At 38.0% G+C, this 17,611-nt stretch overlaps 1 protein-coding gene across 2 annotated transcripts; it reads right to left on the minus strand.

Moving 5' to 3' along the window:
• Positions 1-11,105: 11,105 nt before the first annotated feature.
• Positions 11,106-14,490, minus strand: LOC130967243 (uncharacterized). Of its 2 annotated transcripts, XM_057892062.1 has the most exons (16): positions 14,268-14,490; positions 13,982-14,196; positions 13,704-13,781; positions 13,551-13,616; positions 13,402-13,470; positions 13,252-13,326; positions 13,125-13,178; positions 12,899-12,985; positions 12,752-12,820; positions 12,606-12,671; positions 12,424-12,522; positions 12,255-12,320; positions 11,699-12,170; positions 11,538-11,623; positions 11,284-11,412; positions 11,106-11,193 (listed from the first exon to the last, which is right to left on the minus strand). In XM_057892062.1, coding segments are annotated over exons 1-15 (1,704 nt in total). In that variant the 5' UTR covers positions 14,469-14,490; the 3' UTR covers positions 11,106-11,193; positions 11,284-11,411. The 2 variants fall into 2 exon arrangements, with proteins under 2 accessions (XP_057748045.1, XP_057748052.1); XM_057892069.1 differs by lacking the exon at positions 12,752-12,820.
• Positions 14,491-17,611: the final 3,121 nt, after the last annotated feature.

Genomic DNA, 17,611 nt, shown 5'->3' on the forward strand with positions numbered 1-17,611 from the left:
AGTCAGAGACAGAGAAAGGACTGCAGATGTTGTCAAGATCTGACCTCCGTATACTCGAAGAAAAATTTTGGAGCTACAGATATCCAAATGGCGCGCTCTCAGCGACATTAGAAAGCTAACATCCAGGGCTTTCCTGCAATATATAATAGTCCATACTTTGCTCTGGAAATGAAGGCTCAAAGCTGGCGTTCAACGCCAGCTCTTCACCCCATTCCTGGCATTGGACACCCAAAAGGGAGCAGCTGGCGTCCAACGCCCAAAAGGGAGTCCAAACCTAGCGTTTAACGCCCAAGAAGGACCCTAGGATGTGGAGACACCCTTAGCTTAGCCCAAACACTCACCAAGTGGGCCCCAGAAGTGGATTTTCGCACTACAAGACCATTCTATCATATTTTTGTACTTCCTAGTTATTAGATTAGTATATATAGGAGAAGATCAACCATGTTTAGGATCTTCTACCTTATGCCATATTTTCATTTACTTTACTTTCTGTAAGCTATGAGTCACTAACCTCCTGTCTGCAAACTTTTATGGATTAATAATATCATTGTTCTATTTCAATCATGTCTTGATTCTATTCTAATATGTATCTTCGTTCTTCAACCTTATGAATGGGATGACTGGTGACAATCATCCTTATTCTACATGGGTTCTTGCAAGTCCATGACGGGATAGTATTGAACCACAAGCTTGATTATACATCTCTTAGACGACTAATCCACGGCTTTGTTGGGTACTTGGAGACATCTATGCAGTCGAGGTGCGGGGCGATTAGGACCTGTGTGGTATAGGCTAGAACCAAGAAGCAGCATTCCCTGATCCAGAAGATCTGACCTTGTCTGTGGTGTTTTGAGTAGGATCACCAAGGAAATGGACTACAGGAGCTTCACCCCCGTTCAGATTGGATGACCGCTGACCCGACATTTGATCTGAAGCAGAGGAGGCTAATGACCACTGACCTGGCGTTAGTCATCTACAGCCTGCCATGGAATGAATCATCAGAAGTTGGAGTAGACAGTAAGAAAAGTTGATCCAAAAGGAAGAAGCATCTTCGAAGCCTCAACCATTCTCTCATCACTGCTTTCGCATCTATCTAGTAACGTTTTATTTATTTAATTCTATTTTATGTGTTTTCTACAAAAATAATCATCTTTTCTATCCGTCTGACTAAGATCTACAAGCTAGCCACAGCTTGTTCAAACCAACAATCTCCGTGGGATCAACCATCACTCACCTGAGGTATTACTTGGACAACGCGGTGCACTTGCCGGTCTATCTGTGTGAATATTGCGGAGTCAATTTCGTGCACCACCTAATCATCGTCTTCTAAACTTATAACAGAAATTCATCAATTTAATTTACTAACTCACCTCTAATAGTCTTAGGATCTAATTACTAGATAGAAATCTTAAACATTAATTAAAGAAATTTAGAAAGCTAGAGAATCCTTGAAAAAGTGAAGAAAACCATTTTTCAGCAAAACAAGGGTTTCAGGTTTGAAAATTTCTGCACCAAGAAAGCACGCTATCCTGTTCTTAGAAAATTCACCAAAAATCATATTTTCACTTGATGAATCTGAAATTTTCCAGAAATAAATTGGACTTATAGAGTTTTAAATCACATCAAGTCCCATAAAAAATTTATTTTTCTGGAAAGAGTTATACTAATTACAAGTTTGCTTTCAAAAACTAGTTTTGCTGTCAACACAACTAAGAGCTCTATTTTTAAAACAAGCACAACTTCTACAAAATTTATTAAAATCTGAAATTTTTATATAAACAAGAAAATAGGTTCAGTTTCAATTTCATTTTGGTTCCACTCAAAAATGTACTCAGGATTGGGAGATATAAGCTTAGAAAGTTGCTGGTTTGATTATGCAGTAGCAGAAAATCAGCATTGAAGAAACAAACTTCAAAAACTCATATCTCCTAATCTAACCGTTAAAAGTTAACCAAATTTTGTAAGATTGATTACACATCACAAAGAGTCAATAAAAACTAATCCCATTGAATTGTGATGGTTAGATCATTCTCAAAAAGCTTTCAAAGTTGCTGCCAGAAAATCTGTTTATGTAGAATTTTGCAAAACTCAATTTTTTTTGGACTAAACCAAACCTCAATATAACAATTCTCACTTTTAAATCATTCCACTCACATACCAAAACTATCTTGTGCATTTAATTTCATAATTCCCATCATAAAGTCTCATTCACCACATCAATTCACATACACATAACAACAACTAACATTTTACAACTACAACTCTCACTCACCACATCAATTCACATGCACAAAACAACATTCAACATTTCACAACCACATGAGCCATGCTCAATCAATCCTTTACCTCAATCATCAATTTCTCATCATAAATTGTCTAATTTCTCATCATCTATCAATAGCAACATCATCAATCATCGACATATCAATAATTACCCATTATTAACATCATAATTTGTCGAATTATCACAATCATCATAATAATCAATATTCATACTCCACCGTATACAACTTCTTTAACCTTCATCAAAATCATCATCAACCATAATATTTACATGCAATTAATCACACAACCACATCATTCAATCTTATCTTAAAGCCACTATCCTAAGTGTCACGAAATATTACATATTACATAAAGAAAATTGAAACTATACTTTGGTCCATTTTCAATATGTACAAAAACCACCAATTGATCACAACCAAGCTCAATCAGGCCACCAACTAAATTCCACTTGCTCCCAATATCACAATTATCAAGCTATACACAATTAATTCATAAAGATCAATACCTAGAATTTCCAAATACACAAATGACAAAGGTATAAAGCTTTCTTACCTTACTCATTGTGAATTGGGATAAAATTCAACAATAATCCACAACTAGATCACACATAAACAACCAAAATCACAAAATTTTCTCAAAATCAAAACCCAAAATCACAGAATTACATAGGGCAAAAAATTGGAGTGTGAGATTTGAGTTCTTATCAACTTTGTTTAGCTAGAAATGAAGAGTCTGACGCAAAATTCGTGTGGCCGCAAATGGCTCATCAATCGGAGTTCCGGATCAAAAGTTATGGAGTTTTGAAGGAGGAAATGAATAGTGACATGGAGCTCTCTCCCCCCCCCCCCTTCTAATTTCAGTGTGCCCTCACCCTCTTTGGTGAGTGAATGAGCTGAAATGCTCATTTAATGTGTGTTTATAAGTTAGGTTTGGCCCAACTTAGACCCGATTCAACTCGTTAGTGTTTTTTGTCCGTTTGGCCTAACTTTAGACAGAACCTTTAGAATTAGTGCCCGATTTGCAACTCTAATCTATTTTTATCTTTCAAATTAATAATTGAATTTCCTAAATTTATTTACTCATAATTATATTTGTTTTCTTACTCACAGTGCCAGTCCAATTAAATCGGTACGCGTTTTTACGTATCTTTCAGTTGAAAAGTACTTTCTCCCGCTCGAAAAAATTCACTGAATCCAAATTTTATCTTTATATTTTCTAATTAATATCTCTAAATTTTGAACCTAATCCAGGCACCTAAATCATATTTTTATTTTATTTTAATTAAATGATTAATTATATCTCGGTTCTTATAGAGGGCTTCTAATTCATAGTTCCTCTCATCCTCCTTATTCTCATATATGCTATGATGCCTATAAAATTTCTCACAATACTCCCTATCAGTCACAGGAACACAAGAAAGGACAGTGGTGTCTACTTAAACTCGAAGACTAGGGGGGACTTTGGTTGACATACTCGTAAGAATAGTACGAGTCTACGAGACATAAAGGCTACACCTACAAATGGAAAAGAAAAGAAAATCGTTACTATAAGAGGTCGAACCTCGTACACAGCAGGTCGAGTAAATCAACCAAACCAAAAGAAAGCTGCTCTTTCCAAAATTTTTTCTACAGTGCAGCCAAATAGTGCCTCTCTTATGCACCATCGCTGCATTAAAGCAACATCATTAGGGGCAGTACAATACATAAATAAAAAGGTAACAGCCATAATAATAAAGAGAAGTCTTGTAGGATCTTTCATCATTAAACTTTCTTAAACATTTCAAGCATCAAACTCGCAAGAAAGTAAAAAAGCAAACCTTTTTCAACAAAACGAAAAAAGGACAATGATAGTGGAGGTAAAACCTCAATAAAAACAACCAGCAGTCCCATGTAAACAGAAATGAGAGTTCACGAAAAAGATAAAACGAAAACCAACCTCGAAGAAAATTGTGAAAAAAGGGAGAGCACATCTAAACAGCAAAAACACGGACGATCCTTTTCACGCCGGCAAAAGCAAAATTCTTCGAAAGACCAAGATAAAAAAATCTTAGAAGAAACAACCAGTAGTCCCAGGCAAACAAAAATGAGAAATCACAAAAAAGAGAAAACGAAAACCAACCTCTAAGAAGATAAAGAAAATTCGTAACATTAAGAAAATACTATTACCGAATTATAATCATCGACCAAGAGTCCAAAATTTGTTATGTTATTTTATGAGTTAATAGTCAAAACCGTCCCTGAAAGATACCCCGATCTCCATATTCATCCCTGAAAGATAAAGTTAATCAAAATCGTCCTCGAAAGATGACGGACATGACCACGTTCGTCCTTCCGTCATCTTCTTCGCTGATGTGGCTAACATTCGATGACGTGTTTCGTTAACTACCCACGTGGACGACGCCTACGTGTACGCTATTGTTGCTGACAAGGTAAATATGTGAAAACAATTCAAATTAATCCCTTGGATGATGAACCCTAATCCTAAATTCGATGATAAATAAGTCACGGTCAACAATCATATGGCCATATAGTTGGGTAGAACTTGGAATTGTTGGGTCGCCGGGAGGATGGAGACGGGAAATGGAGGTCGTAGTGGTGGTGTGTCGTTTCCGTCGTACGACAGCAATGGTTCCAGCGCTTCAATGCGAATGAGTAGGAAGACTCATGAGGGATCATGTTTCTGCGGGTTGAAGGCTGTGATAAAAAAATCTGGGATAGCAGAGAACCCAGATAGATTATTCCATGCATTTCCAAGGTACCGGGTGAGTGGTGTTGAAAAAGTTCAAGGTTTTCCATCTTGTTATGTGTTATTGGGTGTTTTTTCATTGTTTTCTTCTATGATTTATCAATTTGCAAAAGGATAGTCACTGTAATTACTTTAAGTGGATTGATGATGATGACTATCAAGCAGTGGTTGAAGGTGATGCAAAGAAAGATTCTAGAACTGATTTGCAAGTTGAAAGTGACTATGATGAATGGAGGGTGAAGGTGGCATGGAGATTGGGTAGTCTAAAAGATTAAGTTAGATCTTTGAAACTGTTAATAATTTTTATGTTTGTGATAGTTATAATTAATGTGATTCTTTGTTGTTTGATATGTATTTCCAAGTAAACACAATTCTGTTGAAATGTAATGGTGTATTGAGTGTGATGGATTGAATGAGAATAGATGTTTGATTAGTGTTGTTTAAGATTAACTCCGAACTCTCAATTACTGGCATTGTGGAATATTGCAAATTAATTACTATCACTGTTGCTATAAGATTAAACCATAAACAGAGTAAGTAATCAAAGTAAGTAGTTATAACATTGTGCTGCCATTGAAGGCTAATTGTCACATTGTCTTAAAGATAAGTACCATGGTGCATGCTTTTTGCCAATGATATCGTCCTTATGGGAGAGTCAAGAGAAGACCTAAATAAGAAGTTAGAGTTGTGGAGAGAAGCTCTAGAAGTGTAAGGTCTGCACATAAGCCGTAGCAAGACGGAATATATGGAATGTAAGTTCAATCCGAGAAGGGAAAACCCTAATATAGAGGTGAAGATTGGAGAAAACATCCTACCAAATGTTAAAAGTTTTAAGTATCTTGGGTGCATCATACAGGATAATGGAGAGATTAAACATGATGTAAATCATAGGATCCAAGCAGGTTGGTCAAAATGACGGAGTGCATCTGGTTTTATATGCGACAAAAAAGTGTCTTTAAAACTTAAAGATAAATTCTATCGCACCGCTATAAGACCGGCTATGCTTTATGGTGCGGAGTGTTGGGCGGCTAAAGGGGAGCACGAACATAAGCTGAGTGTGGCAGAGATGAAGATGTTGAGATGGATGAATGGTCATACGCGATTGGATAAAATAAGGAACGAAGATATAAGGGAGAGAGTTGGAGTAGCACTCATTGTGGAAAAGATGGTTGAATCGTGTCTCAAGTGGTTTGGAAATGTGAGAAAAAGACCGATAGAACATCCAGTCAGGAGGGTGGATGAGATGGAAGATGGACAAGGGGCGAAAGGCAGAGGAAGACCTAAGAAGACCATCCATGAGGTGGTCAAACGAGATCTACATGTAAATGGTCTTTCTGTAGACATTATACATGACAGAGCACAATGGCGTCGTTTGATTCATGTAGCCGACCCCACTTAGTGGGACAAAGCTTTGTTGTTGTTGTTGTTGTTGTTGTTTGTCTTAAAGATAAGTACCACAACAAATTTATAAAGTATCCAATCTTAAAAATGAAGGCTACACCAAAAGAGAATGGTACATACAACTTTCAAATTTCACATAACCACAATATTTAATCGGAAAAGCTCTGCATACAAGCCATTAGGGCTTGTATGCTTTACAAGTTTATTAAATAATAAATTTAAAATACTCGCTCCTCCAGCTACGTTGATCACACGCGCTATATAATATGCCGCGTATATCTAACTTCCAAATTTAAAATATTTGTTTCCTTCTTCGTTTTCGTTATTTTGAGATTTGGTTGTTCTTCTTCTCGCGCGTTTTCGCTCATTCTTCTCCATCGATCTTTTCCTCTTCTTTTCTCACTGGTATGTTCTTCGTTTACGTTCTGTTTTTCTCTCTCTGCAACTCGAGCTTCGTTTTCTCTGTTGATTTGTTGTTTTCTGAAATCAAAGTTCGAACTCGTTTTGAAGATAATGGATCCTTCAAGCTCAGATTCTGCGCTGAATCCAGGCGATGTGGATTATGAATTTGAATCTAACGAAGTTCCTGAGGTTTGATTTACAGTAATTTGTATAGCATTGTGTAGTTTAAAAATTGCTGAACATTGTTTAATTATCTGGAATTTATAGCAGACGCTCGGGTGTAGATCAATCTCTTCTTTGGGTGTATTTTAGCTATTAGTGTGGGTGTATATACACTTTACTGGTTTTTTGTTATTTTTAATTGAGTTGTTGTTGTTCAGTTGTATTATATGTATTATATCAGACATGATGTGTGTGTTTTTAGTTTTTGAGATGGTGTATTCTGCAGTCTGTGTATTCACAGTTTATGGCTTTAAAGGTCATTCTGTAGTTGAGTTGTTTCGGTTCGGGTGTATCATATAAGACATGATTGGGTGTATTTTGTATCATATCTATGGGTGTATTCACAGTTCTGACACGGTTTATTGTGCAGCCTCTCTCTGTTGTTGATGACGAGCTTGTTCCGAAGGTCGGAATGACCTTTAGGACCCTTGAAGATGCCGGAAAATTTTACAGGAACTACGCCAAGGCTGCAGGTTTCTCTACAAGAGTTCGGTGCACAAATAGGAAGGGAAACGAGATTAAGAATCAACTGATTACATGTAGCAGAGAGGGAAAATGGAAATCTAAAATATCTCCAACCGAGAAGACCAATCCGACAGCCGGTTTAAACTGTCCTGCAAGAATTTATATACACACATTGAAGGATGTCGGTGCTTGGATCATTTCAAAGGTTGTGCTGGATCATTCACACCCCTGCTGTCCAAGCAAAGCAGAGATGCTCAAACAGCACAGGGAACTAAGCATGTCCATTCGTCGTACGATAGAGAATAACGACGAGGCCGGTATCAGACCAAGCAAAACCTACCAATCATTTGTTGCGGCTGCCGGGGGTCACCGCGAGTTAAATTTCATCGAAAAGGACGTGAGGAATTACATTACCAGGGAAGTGCGGAATGTTTCCGAACAAGAAGATGCAAAAGAATTCGGGAAATATTTGTTAAGGATGAAACAGAAGAATCCGAATTTCTTTTTCGAGCTCCAACTCGAGGAGGATCAATCGATTAAGCTGGCCTTTTGGGCCGACGCAAGAAGCAGAGCGGCCTGTGAGTATTTCGGAGACGTCATTTCATTCGACACCACCTACAATACAAACAGGTAACAAACTGTCCCTTTTTATGATGCTAAATTAATTTATTTTTACTAATCCGCAGCAGAGGTGTATATTGGCCGTGTCATTGGGTGTATTATAAGCATTTGTTGGGGTGTACCTAATGATTTTGCATTCTGGACCATGGCACTTCGTTTCAGGTATAATTTGGTCTGTGGTTCTTTTGTCGGGGTGAATCACCACGGCCAGTCAACACTTCTCGGATGCTCTTTGATGAAGAACGAAGAAATTGAATCATTCAAATGGTTATTTCAATGCTGGCTTCGTTGCATGGGAGGAAACGCTCCGAAAGGGTTTCTCACCGATCAGTGTGCATCAATGAAAAGGGCTTTAGAGGCCTGTATGCCAACAACAGTTCACCGCTGGTGTATTTGGCACATCATGAAGAAGATTCCAAGCAAATTAAACGGGTACAAGGCACACGCCGATGTCGAACAACAAATGAGCCATGTTGTTTGGAACTCTCACAGCAAAGACTCATTCGATAGGAATTGGAACGATTTTCTGGTGAATTTTGGTCTTGCGGATAACAAGTGGCTCTCAGGTAATGTGTTTTTAAATTCTGCAGCAGAGGTGTAAATTGTACTGTCTCTCGGGTGTATTTTACAGTGTGTGTTTGGGTGTATTATGCAGATCTGTACGAAGACCGTCACATATGGGTTCCTATCTATCTGGACCACCACTTCTGGGCAGGGATGAGAAGCACACAAAGGAGCGAGAGCATGCATTCATTTTTTAACAAGTACATCACCCGTAACAGCTCGCTCATTCAGTTCGTCAAACAGTACGATAATTGCCTCGGAAGCAGGGAGCAAGCAGAGAGAGAATCAGATGCTGCAGATTTTCATACGGTCATACCATGTGCAACCAAATCCCCCATCGAAACTCAGTTTCAAGATGCGTACACCCAAGCAAAGTTTAGGGAAGTCCAAGCCCAATTCAGAGGAAAGGCGAATTGCATCACCAGATTAAAGAATTCTGCTCTAGGCTATTCAGTATACGAAGTTGGAGAACAAGTTTCCAGCTCAATATTGGACAAGTTCGCGGTTACCTACGACTCAGTTGCAGCCGAGGTAAAATGCCAATGTTTATTATTCGAGTCGAGAGGGATACTGTGCCGTCACGCACTAAGCGTGTTAAGCTTCGAACAAGTAAGCCAAGTGTCCCCTAGGTACATACTGGAACGATGGAGCAAGAAGGTAAAGAGGCGACACACACACATCAAGAGCAGCCACGACGAGCCACTAATTGAGCCAAGAAGCAAGAGGTTCGACCAACTTGTTTTCCGTTCGCAAAATATTTGCGAATTTGCCTCCGAATCAGAGGAGCTGACTGCAATTCTGCACCGTGCGTACGACAACGTCATGGCCGAGATGGAAGCAGTAAAAGCCAAAAGGAAGGGGACATCTTCTTTATCCCACGAAGACGCCAACTTGGAATCCGTTAACGAGCTTCAAAGCCCGCCAAGGATTCGAACAAGAGGACGTCCAAAAAACAGGCTAGGTTCAAAGCTGGAGAAACAGATTGCAAATGCCACAAAGAAGAAGAAGACAAAAGTTTTAAGCGAGGTAAATGTGATGTTCTTTAAATCTGTGGCGATTGAGTTTATTTTTCTAGTTAATTGTTTAGCTAATGCGTGAGTGTTATATTCAGATAAACCTGTTTGATGCTGCATCAGCGGCGCATTCAAGTAGCAGCCAATACCAGGGACAAGTTATAAATTATCAGTTCAGGGTACCAGCAGCAGGGGATAACTCTTTGGGTGTATAGTTATAGGGAGTATGGGTGTAAAATCCCTGTTACCTTTGGGTGTATTTTTGTTAATAGACAATTTACATATAGACACATATATAGATACATATAGAACAAAAGCTGTAAAAATTCACAGGTTATGGGCGTATTTTTCAGTTGATGTTTTTTTTTTCATATTTTAGTAGTTGTAATTCATTCATTTTGAATACTGCACAGACAATTGGGTGTATATTATTACTCAACCTCGGGTGTATTATTAGACTAGCGTTGGGTGTAACAATTTATAATATGCGTATGCCTTGATTTTTTGCTTTATGTTTTACCACCTGTAATACAGTTTTTAAATACATCACAGACAGTTTATTAGCACAGATAGTTTAACTATGGGAAAAATATACATTGAATAAATTGAATGGCAAACATTTACATCATTTGTTCAATTTACAAACTACCCAGTTTCTATATCCTCAGAATTAATCTGACAGAACGGACTCAATAATACAGAGGATGGCTTCGACAGCCTTATAGCACTACTCTCTCTAATTGCCTGATCTCTCTGTCTATTCAACTCACTAAATAGTATCCGGGAAGCATATTCCACTCTGTAGTGGTCCACCTCCTCCTACAATTAAAAAGTATGTTATGTTTAAACAGAAATATTAATTCAGTAAAGTAATACAGAGTTATATACTTCTAAAGACAGTTACCTGTGTCCAGTTATCCCATTCATACTTCCCCTTTTTAATGTTTTCCGGCTCTATTAACTCAAGCCACTTCATTACGTAAATAGCGCAGTCATAGCTGAAAACGAAGAAAATAAATTACAAATCTCATTTAGGAAAGTTTAAGGTTCAGAGTCACAAATCTATACCTTGTTTTTTGGCCTGAAATTTTAACATATGGGGCTTTAATTTCCTTCTCCTTTTCGCCTTTCTCGAGAGGTTTCCCGCCGGCATATGCTATCAATCTCGAAAATACATATCCCTTAAATACCAAAACAAGTCAGTAATACACCCGAGTCAATTGACAAGACACACCCAATTGAATATGGAATATACACCCAATTGAATATAGAATATACACCCAACTCAACTTTCAAAACAGACGTATCTATTAAAGTAAAGAAGACAGAGGGAACTTACAGTGAATTTATTAATGTCCTTTCTCTCATGGCTTGGAGCTTTTTTGTGCAGCGGGTCAAGTATTTGACATTTTCGCGTTCTTGTATTTATCAGCCATAACCACCAATGTCCCGAGTGGCAAACAGGAGCAAAAATCTGAAAGATTGCCACATTTCAACAGTCTGTTATTTTACTTGGCATATAAGTAAATAAGCGTGCTAACAAATTTACGAAACAAAAACTTACATATGGATGCGAACTTAATTTTTTCCTATCTATGAAGGGAATGAAATTGGGGTAGGCTTCCACCCTGAATTCTCTGTTCGTTTTCGGAGATATGAATTCCCCCTTTGGGTGATCAGAAAGTGCCATGCTCTGCAAGAATTGCAATACAAGAAATGAAAACATGAACATAAACAACTTACACCCAATCTAAGCTAAAAAAATACACCCAAACCAATGCATAAAATACACCCAAAGTTCGTAGAAGTAACACTTACCACAATATCTGGGGGAGACAGTATATTTGTGCATGAAACCTCTTTTCCTTTTTCTGGTTTAGGATGAGGCAGATGGCAGATACAACCTAGAAATCAATTTTAAATTAATAACCATTGCAGTTGACTTTGGTGTAAAAACATTAATGTTAGTCTAAAATTACCTGACATTCTATATCACTGTTTGCCTGGAGGGATGCAAGGTGCGTTCTCATCAAAATGTACTCTCCTTGGCCAGTCACAATGCATATCTCCTCAAACTCGTTAGTATCACCCTTTGCATCCTCCTTCAGTCTCGTCCCCCAGATGTAGCACTTTTCTTTCATATCATCCGGAATTTGATTTGTTCCCCCCGGTGTTTCAAACTTAGCAGAACTTTCTCCCCCAGTCTCCCTCCGAATTTGCGGACTTTCGTCTTTTCCCTTTGCTAACTTTTGGACCAAACTGTCCAATTGTTCCAGTATAGTTGCAGTTTCTGGAGATTTTTCCCTTTCTGTCTCCTGCGTCGACGCCCCCTCCTGGCTTGAATCTGTCAATCCGAGGCTGAATGATGGCATCGGCAGATCTGTTTTAGGAACATAGCTTGTTGTCCGTGCCATCATCAACAGGGCAGCAACGCCCTCGGCGTCTGGATGACTGCATCAGTATGTATAAGAATGAGAGTAAGAATAAGAATATACGGATGACAAGCAAGGATTGATTCTAGTCTAATTAACTTACATTTTTGTTGGAGCTGGGGGAAGCTTGGGTGTTGTTTCTTGATGTTGTTTGGGGGTTTCAGGAGTGCTGCACAGTTGCACAAAATCGATCAGGAAGAGTATACACCCAAACTCTTAGCAAATATACACCCATACATTAAGCAAATATACACCCAATACTATTTTCTTACGTTTCTCTAGCCCCTTCAATCTGTAGCATAGGGGTTGGTTCGGAATCTGCGTCAGTGGTTGTTTGCTGGGATGGCGGCACAAAAAATTGGATCGGGACTCTAAACAAGAATAAAAATGAAAGGTTAACAACATATTTGAAAATATTAAGGTTATAAGGTTGAAATATTCTTGCATATCTCACATTGCAAGCGCTTCCGACGGCGTTTGTTCCCTAACAACCATCATATTCGAATCGTCCGGAGTCAACCTAAAATACACGCAAAGAAGGTCAACAAATACACCCGAACAATTCAAAAAGAAGACGGGCTTTGTTTTTTGAGAACTTACATAGTTGCAGTTTTTGCTTTTTTTTGCTGCCTTTTTTTTCTTGAATAAAATAATAAAGGGCTTTTTTTTCTAAAAAAAATATATACAGAATTAGAAGTAGAAGTTATTAGAAGAAGAAAAGTAACGGTTATTTGAAAGAGAAATTACATGCTCTGAGACGGCAGGGTTACACTACTCTGTTCTGTGCGTCTTTGAGAGGAAGTATCATCACTTCCCAAGTTGACAGCCGGTAGTCTAAACAGATTTCATGTTATTCAAAACAAATATACATCCAACTTAGTGAACAAGATACACCCAACTTGATGCACAGAATACACCCATATTGTTTCACAGAATACATAACAAGATTTTATTAAATAATAAAGCTTCTTACGTTTCAGAGCACACATAGCGATCTTCTGTCGATCCCAGGTCAGGCTGGTTGTCCCTGCGAAACAAGATACAATTATTAGCAAACAAAAGACACCAAAATCTCAAATACACAGCACAGCAAGACATACCCCTCTGCAGCAGATTTACGAACGTTTTCCCCTAGCCATTCATCGAGTTCGTCACTCGATATTTCATATGTCTCACTACATTCATAAAATAAGACGTTAACAAAAATAATTACGATGATAGACCATAGTATAGCTTACGAGGTACTGTACCCGTCAAAGTATTGATCTTCTTCAGGAGGTGAATCCTCCACAACTACTTTTTTCTTTTTTTGTGGTGTTCTGGGTGGAAAAAAAAAACAGTACCAATCAGAAATAAAAAATTAATTTTATCACAGAATTTTATCCAAAGAAGTGCTTACTCTTTTGGAGTTGTTTTTGTTTCTTTCTTTTTCTTCTCCTTCTCCGCAGGCAATGATTCTTTGCTCCTATAAGTCAATAACAGACGCTTCAGTTAATACACGAAATCTTTATAACGAAGCCAAAAGAAATGAGTAATAATTTCAGGACATTACTCGTCACTTGGTTCAGATTCAGATTCTGAATCAGAATCCGACTCCTCTTCCCTCTGCTTTCTTTTTCTTGAGTCCATTCTGCAGGCAAACAATCATCATTTAGAACATACTAAAAATACACCCAATTGAATTCATGAGACACACCCAACTGAGTATACAATATACACCCAACGCAGCAAAAGAAACACACCCTGCTTAATAAGCTACATACACCCAACGTGGACAAGCAAAATACACCCAAACCCTATAAAGAAATTACACCCAAGTATGGTACTTACTTTTTCCCCTTTTTGCCGGGGTGTTTAATTCCCGAATCCTCCGAGTCTTCTTGAGCCTCAGACTCAGAGGTAGAAGTGTCACTCTCGGTAGTTTCTGTCTCCGAAGACGATGTTGAGCTCGCCTTCCTTTTTTTTGTTTTTTTTATTTCCTGTTCTTTTTGTTTTTTTTCTTTTTTTCTCATTTTTTCTTTTGTCTCTGCCAAATTCAGAATCCCCTGAAACATGAGATATTTTAGTTAGCACCATTAGGGTAAATAAAGTACACTAACTTATTATGATTACTCACCAAAGTTTCCTCTCTCTCTTCATTCATTCTTTTCACCAACTGCTCCTTAGTCCAGTTGGCAATCCATGGCTTTGGTGGTCTTTCACCCCTGTTGTTGCGTTTGTTTTTTGAAAGGTGAAAGTAGATTATCATCAGGGCGAAGAGGCAGCCATTGATTGCCTTCTTCTTCTTCTCCTGGTAGTCTGTTATGCCCCTGATCATGAAGGTCAAGACATGCCCCCCCCCCCCCCAGTTTCTCTCCTCTATGCCCTCCATCTCAAAAATCGGGACCAGGTGCACCGGCGATATTTTGTTTATCGTCGTTGGCAAAAGGAACGCCATCTGTATGTAGAGGATGAATATCCTCTTGAATATCAGGCGTTCCTCTTCGTTGCCAACGCCGATTTCCATCATTTCATCGGTAAGACTTTTGAGGGTCTTACCCTGGAATCTTTTATAAATTATTTTGTCAGATTCAGAAAGTTTCTTGTAGTCAACTTTCTCAGGAAATAGATCTCCTACAAAAAGGAAAACAACAAAGCAACCAAGTCAGTTCAGATACACCCAAGCATCAGGTTAATATACACCCAAGCAACAACTTAATATACATCTATAATTTTGAGCTAATTACCTGTTGCATTGATGCCAAGCGCATCACCTATTTTTTTCGGGGTTATATGGAAAGAACCATATCCTGTCCTCAGTTTGTTCTCCCCAAGTTTGAAGTTTTTTGCCAACTCTCTCAAGAGTTGGTGATCCACCCTCAGTGGTGGGATGTGCATCAACCCACCGAATCCAAGATCCCTGACAATGGCCTTCTTCTCCTCAGTCATGTTTCTGAACTTATCATTCAGGAGATGTGTGGCACATTTGAGGTCTTTGGTTTGGTTTCTTGCTGCCATTTTCTCTGAAACTAAAAATACACCCAAAGACATCAGTAATATACACCCATATATATATGACTCAGATACACCCATTGATAACAACTAAGATACACCCATTGATAACAGTAAGATACACCCATATATGAGTCAAGACAGCCAGATATTCGCAAGATACACCCATTCATAACAGTGAGATACACCCATTCATAACAGTGAGATACACCCAAAGATCTCAAACAAGATACACCCATTGATTACAGTGACATACACCCATAGATATTATTCAGATACATCCATATAGATATCAGACAGATATCACTCAGCCATGCTTCAATATAAAGCCACATTACAAGGTTAAGCAGTTTACACCCCTGAATATACGGAATAAACCCCCAAAAATCAACAAAAATAGCAGGAGAACTTAGAACGACGTAGAACTAAGAAGAACGACGTATAACTCAGAAGAACGACGTATAACAAAGAAGCAACAGTAACAGTAAACCCTATCAGAACGACGTAGAAGAAAAGTAAAATATACAGTATTTTAATGCACTTACGTTGAGTATTCTTGGTTTGTTTTTTCTTCAGATTCTTCTTCACAGAGAGGTTGATGGTGTTTTGATGCAGTTTTCGAACTACGATTTCTATATTTTGAAAGTTGATCTTCGCTCGAAAATGAGAGGGTTTCGTTGATTTGAAAGTGCCTTGAGAAATGGAAGAAGTGGAAGAAGTGGAAGAGTCTCTCATACGTAACCGTTCGAATGCTGAGCGCGTGATTTGGACGCGGCATCTTATCTCTCTTTCGTGCGCGTGTTTCGTGTTTGGGCTGGGCCAACTTGGTTGCTTGTATGCTTGTATGTGTAGCAGGCCCGATATTTAATATGGTACTTCATTTGTCCTGTACAAAAAAAAAAAAAAAACCAAAGCAGCCCCATACATTGCTTTCTAATCAAAGTAGTTTATCATTCTTTCTTGGGTTCTTAAAGCCTGGAATAGGCACAAAAATCATAAAGTTGGCCAGCTTCTTAGCAGTTGTAGAACTTGTCTCTTTGATGGTCTTAGCTGAGATAGCCACTGGTGTAGCTGCAGTAAGTTTAGGGGAGAATCTAGCTCTTACTTTCGCTTTAATCACCTGTAATTTAAGTGGCGTAGCTACAACTTCATCCTGCAAAATTAACCATTAGCCAAATTATATATCAACTTGATAGCTTGCCATAATGCCATAAACACTAACTTTTTTCCTATTCCCAGACCATACCGCATAATGATCATCAGACAGACAATGCAGAAATTATAATCTTTAGTTAAATGCTAAATGATCCTCAAGCAACATGTCTAGTTGTTTATCCCGTTTCATAGTTGTTTGATTCCATTATAAATATTATATTACACAAGTAAAAAAAATTAAATAGACCATGACTAAATTTGCACTGAACTTAAGGATACATATCATGGCCTAATAAAAATATATATAGACACTGTTTTGGCAGGTAATGTTGCTTACCACAATTTTTTTATAGAAAACTGTACAAGACTGAATCCAAGAGATTATCTAAAAGATATTAGAATTTATTATATTGAATAAGCTGTCCATCGTAGATCATGACTCGTCTAAATTGACCATTTCATTTCTCTCACCAATTTCATTAGTACTAAGGTCAAATAGAATCTTTCAGTTCTTATAACCGAAATATTCCATAATCTTTGTAAAAGTTCCTGGTAATCTTCAATTCAAGAGTTAAATGTCCTATAGTCCATAGATTTTACAGGGACTCTAAACTACAAATAAATAGTAAATATAAACACACAAAAGAGACCATGATTCAGTTTGAATCTAATACAAACTTCCACAGCAGGATTTAAGACAACAAACTGAAGGAATTGTAATTGTTATTGACGTTATAAAATAAAATTCACAATCACAATAGGGTAACAGAGCACCTGTATCTTGCGACGCCAATCTTCGATACCCTCTTTGACCATGGTCACCCCAACGATGACCCAGAGAGGAACGATTGCGCTGACAGCAGTGTATGGAGCAAGCTTTGTCATTGCCAAGACACCAATGACCAAGAAATAGAAATTAGCAACCCTCATAAACTGCTCAAAGAGTGACTTTGTCATGTTCATATATCATGTTTTCATCAACAGAATTTTTAAACATTCCACCATGGTGAAACACAAAAATCATGAGAGGACCCTCCATCTACAATAACATTGACGAAAATTTCATTAACAAACATAGAAAAACATACCAAAACATACCCTAAACCCAAAACAAACACGTAACAAACGAATAGAACCATCACTAAAATGAAACACCCCTACCTAAAAAATCATCACAAAGCCAATAAAAACAAAACATTCTGACCCACTCATATCATATAAGAACAATCATACAAATCGTTAGTTACCCCAAACCCTACCCATACTCAGAGGAACACATGAGTCACGCCACTAGGAAGACATCAAGCCACATAA

The sequence above is a fragment of the Arachis stenosperma genome, chromosome 1 (assembly GCF_014773155.1).
Source record: "Arachis stenosperma cultivar V10309 chromosome 1, arast.V10309.gnm1.PFL2, whole genome shotgun sequence".
NCBI lineage: Eukaryota > Viridiplantae > Streptophyta > Magnoliopsida > Fabales > Fabaceae > Arachis > Arachis stenosperma.

Bases quoted from the DNA above. Each gene is read 5' to 3' on its own strand.
- LOC130967243 (XM_057892062.1), bottom strand. From the start codon at position 14,468: ATGATCAGGGGCATAACAGACTACCAGGAGAAGAAGAAGAAGGCAATC. The intron at 13,327-13,401 runs GTACAGTACCTC...TTATGAATGTAG, and splicing joins GAAGATCAATACTTTGACGG to TGAGACATATGAAATATCGA. The intron at 11,624-11,698 runs GTAATTTTAGAC...ATTGATTTCTAG, and splicing joins ACAGTGATATAGAATGTCAG to GTTGTATCTGCCATCTGCCT.